The following is a 13,073-nucleotide window of genomic DNA, read 5'->3' as shown; positions in this document are numbered from 1 at the left end:
TCAAAGATCCCAGGCCATCTGACCGGACGTGCCGAAACCCTAAAGCAGGTGACCTCTGGTGAAAGATGGACTAACCATTCACTGACCCGGACTGGTCCTGTGACTAACCTACAGCCATTTTTCAGTCTTCTGTAAGGACAACCAACCCAGTGTATATTTAGAAAATTGTATTGCACTTTTAAAGCACATAAGACTTAATAAAGTTCTGAATTATCATTTAGGTTTCAACTTGGTCTCAGATGTTTCTCTTAAAATGTCATTAGAGCCATAAAGTTCAGGTAGATAGCATAGATCGGATCATTGAACCTTGGAAGAATGTGATGAGAAATGTATGAGTTCATATTGAAATCCCTGACTTTGCTGTCTTGGAAAATTTAAGCAGAGTTTGAAACATTGTTGAGATCTTATCTTAAACTCAAGAGACACATGTGAGATTGCAGGGGGCATTTTTTCAGGAGAAAGCAAGTCTCCAACATTTGCTCTCTATTTAATGTAATTTTTGTCTAGTAGAAACAACTGAGATCTCTTTTGTTATTTTTCTTTCATATGGGAACACAATACCATTGGTATCTTCAAAGAAATGTTAATGAAATCCCTGGCCAATCTGTAAACAGAAAAATTGAGACATCCTTGAAGATAATTCAACTAAAGTTTTCAGTCTGTGTAGAAAACCAGACCTGCAGTTGTTGAACAACCCCAGTGTTGTTGTCTACTTTAGTCCACCTCATCAAACATTTCACAAATAAATGAAACTTTCTCATGAGAGGGGACATTTTTTTTTTTTTGAGAGTGGTGTTGTTGAGGCCCCCTTTGCTAAGAAATATCAAAGAGTTCTGAGTTGTTCAACTGGGCAGAAATCCAACCCACTGAATGCTCAATACACTAAAACCCCCCTTCCTAACTCCAAACCCGCCTAAACTCCACTCTTACGCGGCCAAAGGCCAGACCTCCAAAGCATAAACAGAAAAGTGTTGGTCCAGATCCAAATCCAGAGCCCATTAGTTGAAAGACATTGCTCCACCTCTCTTTCCAACCACCCTCTTTAATATTTAGTTTTGCACAATTCAAAACAGATTTTGTTGGGTATGGTGCTTGTTTCAAAACTGACATCTAGTCAATATCCTTCCCTTAGTTGTCATGGCTTCTTTTAGGCCTCCAACTTTCTCCAACAAGTGATCAAAGTTCAAGTCAGAAAACAAATTGACCCTATTAACAAAACAAAATAGTTTGTCTTCTTTGGCCATGTCCACACTAATGCATTTTTGTTTAAAACACCAATATATTGCACTACATTACTCCTTTCATCCACACTGGAAGCATTTTTACCCACCAAAAATGTAATGCTTTGAAATTGGTCATAATTACAGCATTCTATGGACAACAATGATCAGGGCTGGACTGGTAATCTGGTATAACGTGCATTTCCCCAGTGGGCCGACGCACTTTGGGGCCAATCAGGGGTGGAATGGCCATCGGGAAAATCGAGCAGGCCGAATGGGCCATTATAAGCTAAAATGAGCCACCGCGTTATGCAGAACGGACCACAAAATGGCGTCGCGATATGCAGAAAAGAACAGCGAATTATCACTGATTATGTAGATGGGTTGTAAATAACGTTTCATGTTGGCTTTAACTATCAAATGCAACAAGTCATAAAACAAGACTTGAAAGCTCTATCTTTCCTTTTTCCCATTCTCTGAGCATTACCCAATCACAAACACATCTCCTAGCAGGTAAATAAAAGAGAGCCCAGTTAAGGCCCCTCCCCGGGTTAGACAAGGATCGACTAGGCCCTGGAATTCTGGGAATGTCTGTGTTGAAATTGTTTAGTGACATAGTTAACATCTGATTCCACTGCTTGCTGTCAGTATAACACTGAGTGGGGTTTTATTGACAAATAAAGTGACAAACATGATACAAAATACCTCACTGAATGAAAAAAATATGTGGGCTGACACAACAAACAACTGCACTAATAAATGACAGTACTAACTCAGATCTAGCTAGCAGCCATTTATTGTCTATAACAACTCCTTGTCATCAGCAATGGAACAAAACCCAAAAAATTCACATGGAATTTAGTGTTCTGCCCCGGTTCCCGATACTCACGCATTTGTTCGCCGTCTGCCCCGACATCTTCCGATCGCTCTGTGTCGTCCTCATCGTCGCCGGATGAGATGGCATCTGCGGAGAGCACCGGCAATATTGTAACCTTCTATGGAATACTGTCACCATCTATGCAAACTATTACTAATAAACCATTTCAGGAGACATTGGTGCGATAATCTCCACATCATTATTATGTTATAATGTCACAATATCTACTATGCAAATTAACCAAGCTAAACAAACTTCAAAAACAAACTTTAAAACAACTATTACATGATAAATAGTATTTAAATAGCACTTAACAGGCATTCTGTATGTCTTAATACAATAAAAGACTTAATGAGATGACACAAGAAAGAAAAGGAAATCGGATAACAACAGGCTTCTTAGATAAAACAAAAGGTAAAGTCATTTTTGTGGCTCTATAGAGTATATACGTTATATATACTATAATGAGTGCTTTCTATACTATATATCTTTGCTATATCACTATTCTATACTATATAAAATAATGAGTGTTTTCTATACTATACATCTACAGTATATCACCATAATTTACTTTATGTATTTTCTATATTATATCCCTATATATACTATGAGTGTTTCTATACTATACATCTGTGTCACCATAATTTACTTTGGCCATTTTCTATACTATATCAGTATATACAATACTGTGCATTTTCTATACTGTACACATCTATACTATACCACTATAATCTATACAATATATACTATAATGAGCCTATTCTATACTATTTATTTATACTTTATACTATACTTTATATACAATTATGAGGTTTACTATATTATATATCCATAATATATCACTACACTATTTTATAATGAGACTTTCTATACTATATACCTATACTATATCACCATTCTATACTATATGTACTATGAGTGTTTTCTATTCTATACTATACATCTACATCACAATAGTTTGCTCTTCTATATATTTATACTTTATTACTATACTATACATTATATATTTGTATGAGTATTTACTATTTGGTATATCCATACTTTATCACAACACTATTATATAATGTTATTCTATACAGTGTATATATACTACAGTACATCACTATTCTATACTATATATATGTAACCGGTCCTACTCGACATGCTCCGAGCGGGATTCGAACCGGCATCTGCGGCATGGGAGGCGGGCGTGCTAACGAAGAGGCTAAAGGCTACAACTCCTAGCATCAGTCGCTAGTGCACTTCTTGAGACAAGGGGAGTGAGGTTTTCACAATGCACAGCTATTTACCAGCTGGCTATCATTACACTCACCCCCCTTAACCTCACGTCCATCCAGGTCATGGCACCACTGTAACTGGTCCTACTCGACCTGCTCTGAGCGGGATTCGAACCGGCATCTCCGGCCTGGGAGGCGGGCACTCTAACGAAGAGGCTAAAGGCTACAGCCCCTAGCATCAGTCGCTAGTGCGCATCTTGAGACCAAGGGAGTGAAGTTTTCACAATGCCCAGCTATCTACCAGCTGGCTACCGTTACACTCACCCCCCTTAACCTCACTTCCATCCAGGTCTCGGCACCACTGTAACCGGGCCTACTCGACCTGCTCCGAGTGGGATTCGAACTCAGAGTCACTGACATGGGAGGCAGGCGTGCTGACGAGGAGGTATAAGGCTACAGCCTCTAGCATCTGTCGCTAGGGCACCTTTTAAGGCTAGGGGAGTGAAGTTTGCATACTGCAAAGCTACCTAATAGCTGGCTACATTACATAAATACTATGCGTGTTTTTTATACTAAAAATTGACACTATATCACTATGCTATATATACTTTGAGTGTTTTCTATACTATACAACTATAGCAACATAATTTACTTTGAGTATATTCTATATCAAATCACTATACTATATATACAATACTGTCTGTTTTCTATACTGTACACATGTATACTATACTACTATAATAAGCTATACAGTATATACTACAATGAGCCTTTTCTATACTATATATTTATATTATATAACTGTACTATACTTCATATACTACTATAAGTGTTTTCTATTCTGTAAACATCCATACTAAGCCACTATACTATCCTATATAATACAGTATATACTATAATTATCCTTTGCTCTACTATATATTTACAGTATATCACTATACTATACTTTATATACTATTATGAGTGCTTACTATATTATATATCCATACTATATCACAATACCTTTCTATAATGAATGTTTCTATACTATCTATCTATACTATTTCACTGTGCTATACTACATATACTATGTGTGTTTTCTATACTATACATCTATACTATATCACTATACTATACAGTATATATTATAATGAGTGTTTTTTAGATTGTATATCTATACAGCACTATATAATCTATGAGTGTTTTGTATTCTACATATCTACACTATATCACTAAACTATATATACACTATGAGTGTTTTTTGTTAAACCATTTCAGACCAGTTTCAAACACTCCTCTCATATGGAATTGTTAGAACCAAAAGGTAGTCCTGTCTTAAACTCACACAATTAGTTTAGTGAACCAATGTTGTCACAGCTGGTGCAAATGACCTCAAAATCACAAATATTGCAATTCCATTTGGTGCCACTATATAGGCTCCAAAATTACACAATACACCTTTAATCATAAATGGACTTCAAACAGAGCCAACAGATATCGTAAAGACAATACAAACTGATCCCAACATCAAGACGTTCAGCCAAATGGGGCATGATTAGTAATCTTAAAGACTAGACTACAAAGTCTTTTTCCAAAGTAACCACATTGTAAAGTGACTGAAACTGTAAATCAATGCACTAAACACATTAATTACAAATTAATAGAAACCTATCATTATTATAGCCCAGACAGGGATGGAAAATGCATGGGAAAAAATCGGCAAATACCTCACAGACACCACCTGTGGCAGACGAACGTCTCACCTGTTACGTTTACGATGAAGCAAAGTACGTCGCCGGCCTGCGAGCCCCCAGCACTGCACGCGTACAGGCCGGAGTCCTTAGGGGTGGCGTCGCGAATCTGTAGCCACTCCTGATCTATGAGCGTGCGGTTGTTGGGGACCAGTGAGGAGCCGTCTTTGGTCCAGACGATGGCGGCCGCCTCGGGCAGCGTGCAGCTGAGCTTGAGCAGTTCGCCCGGGTGCACCGAGCACAGGGTGGGCTTAGAGTTTTGGATTTTGGTTGGAGGCTCTGCAGAGCGAGGAAAAGGGAGAAAAGGGCAAGAGGAAAGGGGTGAAAGGGTGCACAGGAAAAGAGAAGGACAGGTGGGAGAGAAAAGAAACAAGCAAGAGTGTAAGACGAAAAACACTACTCCAACCGCACCTGGCAACCCTACAATGACTAGAGTGAGATGCGTTGAGAAAAGAGGCTTCAGAGTATCATTTAAATGGATAGTTCACGCTTAAATTAACTTTCATTTAGGGTGAACTATTCATTAAAGCAAACCACACTTTATAAACCAGAATTATCCCAAATACAACCACCTCAGAGTGCCCTATTAGCTGTGAATCATGTATACAGAGTTATTCTGGAGGCATGCAGCTGTTCCAGTAGGAAAAAGGGTGGCATTAGCAGAGTGTTGACATTAAAAGGATGCCAGCAGAGAAATAGCGCTCAATATTTGTTCATTTAATAAACAGAGTCTTTGGTTTTCTTTTCCCTGTCATTTTAACCTCGACCTTGTGAATTACAATTAAGCCCTGTTATTGCATGTTTACTCCATTATCTCTAATTATGCTCTTGAGGTATTGCAGTCTCTACAATAACTATACTGGCTAACCAAACACCGAGAGGGGCTTATGGGAGATGCAAACCGCCGTTCTGAGTGGGAAAACTCAAAGGCAAATCAAATACTCAATTTGGGATCAATGTAAACGGGGAATACCATTACGAAAGCAAAACCAGTGTTAAAAAAATACAAATATCTAGAGTACCCAACAATTAAGCAGCCTTTGAGACCGCTATAGGATAGTGGTAAGTTGATATATTGGCCAAAACTATATTACCAGAGGTAATCAGGGATAACTGTCCCCAGTTGGATCATTACATGTAATGGTCACTTGGCCTTGTGTCAATTCAAAAATATATAGACATACAGCGAATTTTTAGTAAACACTTTGTGAAATAAGTGTTAATTTAAAAGATGAAGTGGATAAACGTATACCTCTTGCACCACCAAAACATAACTGATAGTACAGAAGGGAACAGTTAAATCCTTTTCATACAATGTGAGCAACACCAGCAAATATATTACATTTCAGGACAATTAACATAGTTAGATGATTAAATCCAGACCACAGAAACACAGTCCAAACTACATCTCTCACTGACAAACCCTGGTGTAATTGTCCAATAATTTGTCAAGTAGACCATGTTCCACTTTTTAATAGTAAAGGTGAATGCAAATGTGTTGTTAGGTATGTGTATGTGAGTACTGAATGTGTTGTATGGATACCCCTTGAAAAAAATAACCATGCACCAATAGTTCCCGCTAAACTCATGCTAAACTCATCAGTATGATGCAAGGGTATATGTTATTGTCAAGGTGTTCTGGGTGGTTGCTTACTGGGCTAAGTCAGCAAGTCTTTCTAGCAAGTCAGTCCACAGTCTGCCATGTTTGGTACACTCTTAAGAAGCTATTTCCAGTCATGACAGTGCAGCTCGTATAGTGTGCTTCTTTAACTCAGATTACACTAAAAACCCAATTTTACCAGCTAGTATAGCTAATGTGCATGCGTGTTCTCAAGTTGATTGACAGGCTATGTCTGTATCTTAAAGATGATTGCTCTATTACCTGTAAGGCGATACTTCCTTTCCACATCGATGACCATTTTCTGCCATTGGGCGTTCCAATTTCTCCCATTCATTTTAATAGAAGTGGCCCATCTCTGCTAAATAATCTCATAACTTCAAGTCAGTAAACTCTGCCTAAATCAAAAGAGCCAAAACCGAAGTTTCTGATATTATGGTCAATAAATATGGGGTGGGTCCCTCCTGCAATGCAAGTCTGTAGGATTTTTTGTCCATACGCTAAAATATCTTACATGTGATTGCTTAGAAAAGTAATACCACACATCTCCCCAACAAGCCTCATGATTTGAGGTCTCATTCTGCCTCAAATCGCCCAAAGTTTAGTACTTTGGGTTAGGGGGTTTGAAAGACCACTAATTTAAAAGCTTCTTAGTCTATTTGAAGGGGACCCCATATACATGTATTATAATTTTACATTAGAAACAATAACTGTAGTAACTATAGTATTTTGGTGGAAACTATGGGTTATATAAAATGAAAAGGTCTATGCAGCTTTCCAGAGTACAAAAAGACATAAACATTGAAAGCAAGACGTATGGAAAGACATGGTTAGACTTGTCAAGAGACAATATATAATTAGTGGTGTAGAGAAACTCCCAACCCTTCCCATACTAACACACCTTTCTTCCTGCACGTTCTTGCCCTATTGTGCATGTGTATACTGTAGATTCAACTAAACACTGGCGGAAGGGAAAGTCATATGACTTACGCTCAGTCCTCAAGAGCTTTGGAGTGTGCTCTAAGGTCTACACTCTCTCCCCAGGCATGTTGCCCTACACAAGTCGAGTTCCTGTATTGTTCCTTTTTACCGCTACTCCGGAAACAATTACCTTTTCCTTTATGCCTTTTGCGACTGTGCGGCCTTACAATGAACTTTGTTGTTGATTGATTGAACCAGTATTCATTGCTGTGCTTTTTCCGGAAGGCCTCTGTTTGTCCAACTGTTATTTAACTGTTATTGGCTGCGTGTTTCCCTCTATTGTACGATTAAAGGCAAATGTGAAAAAACAAATGTATGAGGCCTGCTCCCAATCAAGCCCCAATAGAAAGTCAACACATGTGGCTCCGTTTTTACATACTTGCTAATAGACTTCAGGAAAATCTGTAGTATGACCAGTGGACATCATTGTCTCACTAATCTTGTAGTACATATGGAAAAGTAGATGAGATGCTAATAAGTAGTGAACAGCCGCAATAGAGTTAAGCTGTGCAAAAGTGGCGCATGCTGCAAAAAGCGAGTCACGCAAAAACATGCAGAAATAAGCGGAAATGCAAGCAAAGAAAACAGTAGTTTCTGCAGCTCTCCAATGTGTCCAAATTATTCATTGTAGTTTTTTTTTTTCCAACTTAGAGTTGGTCATTTTAATTCAATTCCAGTCAGTTTACAGTTTACAGTCAGTTTCAATAAATCGATTTAAAACTGATTCAAATATTTGTTTGCATCATTGCTTAAAAATGATCAATGTTAGAGTAAAAGTAGATTTTCTTCTGTGCAGAAGATCCTACATTTAAATATGTTTAATCTACGGCAACAAAGGCTCTTTGATTGAAAAAATGGTTTTAACCACTCTTTTCAAAATCACCCATTAACAACATTTCAGTGCAAATACAAAAATAATAAGATACTAATATTGTCGAAAAGGTGAGAAGTATCAAGATATACTTTATTTAGCAATTTCTCCCAGCCCTACACACAACTGAAGTCCATTCTGCCACTAAAAAGGCCAAGATCTTAGTAACCTCAACCTTTGAACATTCGCCACACTCTCTGTCTTTATTGTGTGAATCTAGTACATCTGTTCTTTGCCATCAACACCAGCTCCTGCTCCTCTGATTTGCTCTTTCACCTTTCACCCCTCACCCTGCAACCCTGCTGTCTCTGAGACACCAACCCTCCACAAATCTACAGCCTGTTGACATCCAGCAAATTGCAGATTTTTCTTGGGAGAAGGGAGGAGGTCACAGGAACATCCTATTCTACTCCAATTAACATGTTTCTTTTCATCGGGTTCTTATACAGTAATAGTACATGAAAATTCTGTCATTATTTATGCTCCATATAAAAAAATAGCATCATGCAAATGAGTAAATAATGACAGAATTTTCATTTTTGGGTAAACTATCCCTTTAAAAATATGCTTGGTGTCTGCACTGAGGTAAAAACACATGAAGGCAAGCATGCAAACTCAATTTCTCACTATGTGACTGAATCTGTTTTCTTGTGTTTTCCTTGGAGCACTTTTGAAGAGAGAGCCATCCCCTTTAAGTGGCAGTTATTATATAATATCTCGTCAGAAGTGACAGATACAGACTGTCTCGCACCTCCCGCCCACTGCACCACATAACATTAGCACCATCGCTGCAGTAGATAACTAAACACTCTGCCAGACTGTGACAGGATCCAGACTGTCCAATTCTCACTCTATCATATTTGACGGGATTGTCCAGAAATCAACATTTCAATATGGCTATTTAATATATAAACCAAGTTTTACAGATTTTCCAGAAAAAAATACTATATTGTGATATGCAGAATATCATTATCGTAACATAAAATTATTAATATTATGATATAACATTTAAGTCATTAGCATCGTTATGTGGTTGTTAAGGTGTTGTTAAGTGGTTGCTAACTGGCCTAAGTCAAAAGAGCCCACCCCAAAGTCTTTATGATATTCTGGTCACTAGATATGGCACGGGTCCCTCTTTCAATGTAAGTCAATGGGACTTTATCTCAATTTTAATGTCCACCAGCAGAAATTGTCATGCCGTGCTATGCAGAATGGGCCACAAAACCGTGCTGCAATATGCTGAAGGGGGCAGCGATTTGCAGAAAAGAACAGTGAACCCCCCCCACCCCACACACACACACACACACACACACACACACACACAGTTTGTGGGGGGGGGGCTCAGTTTCTATGTAAAATCCCAGGCCGATTTCTCTACCCAGTTCGCCCCTGACCCTAAGTATAAGCAAACATAAGTGATGCTTGCCTTAGCAAACACCACTAATTAAATCACAGGGCTTCAGCAGAGAAGAAAGTTTGGGGACCCTTGTTGTACACCCAACCACCCCAACTCCACAAGCAAATATCTCTACACCAGACACCCTCTACACAAGCTGTACAATCCTCTTATTCTTCTTTCTCGTCTTTTCCTGCTCCGTTTTCTCACCCCTTTGTATCTCTATTGCAGTTCAATCCCTAAACTCTTCTTGTTCCTTCCTAATCACAATCGCCTTTCAAATTGTAATTTCTGCAAGCTTTATTGTCATGACAATGGCATGGCCAACCAATGACATAGGCTGCTTAGGGGCACCCACGGCAACCAACCGACACAAACATCCGGGGCCCCAAAGTGTACATTTGATTGGCCAGATTTCCCCTCCAAAAACCACCAAAGTCACATATAAACGCTGGAATTTGGTGGTGTATTTGAACAAAAACCGTAACCATAAGTGTTAAAATTTGGTGCATGACTCATTCTGTGCTGTTAGTGCAACAGACATGAATGATACCTCAAATAATGCGGTTTGTTCAGGAGAGGTGTGCTGTTTCTTTTCTAAGAGATCCGATTTAAGATATTTCATCTGGCAGGCATTAAAATGGTCAAAAAAATCAGACATATTTAGCCAATTGCCATATCTAGAGAGCAGAATATCACATAGAGACATGTGGGTGGGCTATTTAGATGTGGGCCAGTGAGCAACTACACTAAATACCCAAGTAACCACATAGCAACAACCCAAACTCACTCAAAAAACCTTAGCAACTAGATAGCAACACCCTAGAAACTACACACAAGAAATGTTAAAATATAATTTAGTTTCTATTTTTACCAAAAAATGTATTTATCCCTTCCGATTGACCACAACCCAACTTGTGTGTCATTAAAGGTCCTTATTTCCTTTATTAAATCTTTAAGGAGCAAATCCCTTTAAGCTTCTCAATAGAGTACATCCATTTAAACAGACGTCAATGATGACGGTCGACAACAGCTAATTGCAACAGAAAATACCTGGAACATGAACTTCCCAACAGCTTTTAGTTTGTTTAGTGTGGCTTCATTCGCCCAGGGAAAACAAAATAAACAAAGGGTGTGAGTTTACACTTTTATTACAGGGACTTGCTATCAAGATTTAGGACCGTTTGGTTTAAACAGAACACCATTCGCCCAGGAAACCCCCTAATGTATGCAGGTAGTCACTTTATACATGCATATTGAGAAAGAGCGAGAGGCCAATCTTTTTTGTAGGGTCTAAGGATAGGTCATGATGACAGACTAGTTAAAAGTTCCTACCACCAAGTCGAAAAGTAAGTTCAACTGGTTTATCAACATATTAATATTTTCTAATTTATTAGATTTTATATTTTTGCATTGGTGTTAAATTGGAAAAGCTGAGTCTTTAAATTCATCCCCTTTAAAGCTACAGCCATACAAATGTAGATGGATATTATTGGTCGTTGCACATTGTTTATTGAGCGTCCTGCCATGAACGCTGCGTTTTTAGACAATGTGTCAAGTCAAAATTAGTCCAAATATTAAAAACACATCTCAAGGTGCCTGCATTGTGTTCCATTCCATTGCACTCCCTCAAGTTGCTTTTGAACATAAGAACACAAATTATGTGAATGCCCCCTAAAATAAAGCATCCAATCAGGTTCAGCTGACCTTGTAACCAGCTAAAAGGCCAAAATAGGCTTCGATTTTCTGCATGCCACTATGTCTCATGCACACTGTATAGTATAGCCTACTCTAGCCTTAAGTAAACAGATGCTGAGTTAAAAAATGGATACTAGCCATACTAATCTTGCTACTTCTGCCATGTTTGTCTATGGCCAAAATAATAAGAGTAGTATGGTAGTATGCTATTCTGAACAGAGCTTCTTCGACTAGACTGTGGTGAGTGGGGCGGGGCCGAGCGATGACTGTGCGGAGCGAATGCCGGGATGGACACCTTAGGGGAATTCTCTCGCCCAGCTTTTGGTGATTGCGGTGTTGGCGCAATATTCAGTTTTACACATCTCTAGAAGAGTGTTGAGTCTTGTCCTGTGCATTCCACCCCACAGTACTGGTGTTACAGGTTTGGCCATTCTCAACGTGAACAAGAACGTCTGGGTTGCACAGGAAAGCTTTTTGGGGTAACGAGCACAAGAGAGTGGAATCTGGACGATTCCGATTCCGGAGAATGAGTGATGGCAGAAAAAAAAATAAGATGTTCACTTGGCCACATGTTCACATTCAGCCAATGTTTTAAACATCATCAAAGCCCAGTTTGACTGTGTCTAATTCTGTCCAAGCCAACGGGACACACACACACTAAAACACAAGCAGAACCACTCCAATGACTATAAATAAATAACGCAATCCAAATAACAATGATCCCAACCAAACATGTGTGTCATCCAACATTTCCACCACTGGGTCAGCTTGGCCTTACCTCTGGTTCCAACCACAAACCTTATGGGGCAGCAAAGAATGAGGGGATGAAGGTGAAGAGCTTGAACTCTATTGTGCTCTGAGCCCTGTCAGATTACATTTGATCCAAGTTTGTGTTCCCAAACTTTCACAACGTGTTGTTTTTCAGCTTCCCGGAAGATTTTTATCACATCTTAAAAGAAACAACGTCTGTTCCAAATAAAAATAAGCTGATATTGGAATATTTTGCCACCCTCATTTAAAAAACATATTGGACATGAAAGATAAAGTGTGTAATTATTGCGCCACTACGGTCACTGAACAGATTTGCCAAAATCTAAACTGGTTTCCCAAACACTCCTCCGTCTGCCATTGGCTGTCGAAGCAGATAGCCCCACCCCAACCTCACACCATTGGCTAAATCAATATTGTGGTTTTAGGCTTCTCAAATGAACCAAAACATGTTTTCATAATTGTTACGGAAATTAATGTACAAACAGCTTACTTGTAGTTGTTTCTGCATGTTAAGATGGGATGGTAAAAAGTATCTAAAATAATTACACACTTCAGCTTTAAAACCAGTAAACAAAAAGACTAGCTTACATGAAACTCTGTAGGAATCTGGACTGCTCAAAGAAACCTCACTGATATGCAATCTTAAACAAAATCCCTCCTAGAAAGGGATTACAACCCACCCATCAGGTGAGGG

At 38.8% G+C, this 13,073-nt stretch overlaps 1 protein-coding gene across 6 annotated transcripts in view; it reads right to left on the bottom strand.

The window, feature by feature from the left end:
- Nucleotides 1-13,073, bottom strand: part of LOC127660529 (fibroblast growth factor receptor 2) — a 63,322-nt gene that overhangs the window by 43,277 nt on the left and 6,972 nt on the right. For 4 of the 6 annotated variants that reach the window (XM_052150837.1, XM_052150836.1, XM_052150834.1 and 1 more), the window contains exons 3-4: nt 5,057-5,323; nt 2,110-2,184 (exon numbers count right to left, since the gene is read on the bottom strand). The exons of 1 other annotated variant lie outside the window; for it this stretch is intronic. In XM_052150837.1, coding sequence (XP_052006797.1) covers nt 2,110-2,184; nt 5,057-5,323 — 342 coding nt within the window. The remainder of the gene's footprint in view (nt 1-2,109; nt 2,185-5,056; nt 5,324-13,073) is intronic. One more of the 6 variants, XM_052150838.1, reaches the window with a different exon arrangement.

This window comes from Xyrauchen texanus, chromosome 20 (assembly GCF_025860055.1).
Source record: "Xyrauchen texanus isolate HMW12.3.18 chromosome 20, RBS_HiC_50CHRs, whole genome shotgun sequence".
Classification (NCBI taxonomy): Eukaryota; Metazoa; Chordata; class Actinopteri; order Cypriniformes; family Catostomidae; genus Xyrauchen; species Xyrauchen texanus.
This window is presented reverse-complemented; position numbering and strand designations above follow the sequence as displayed.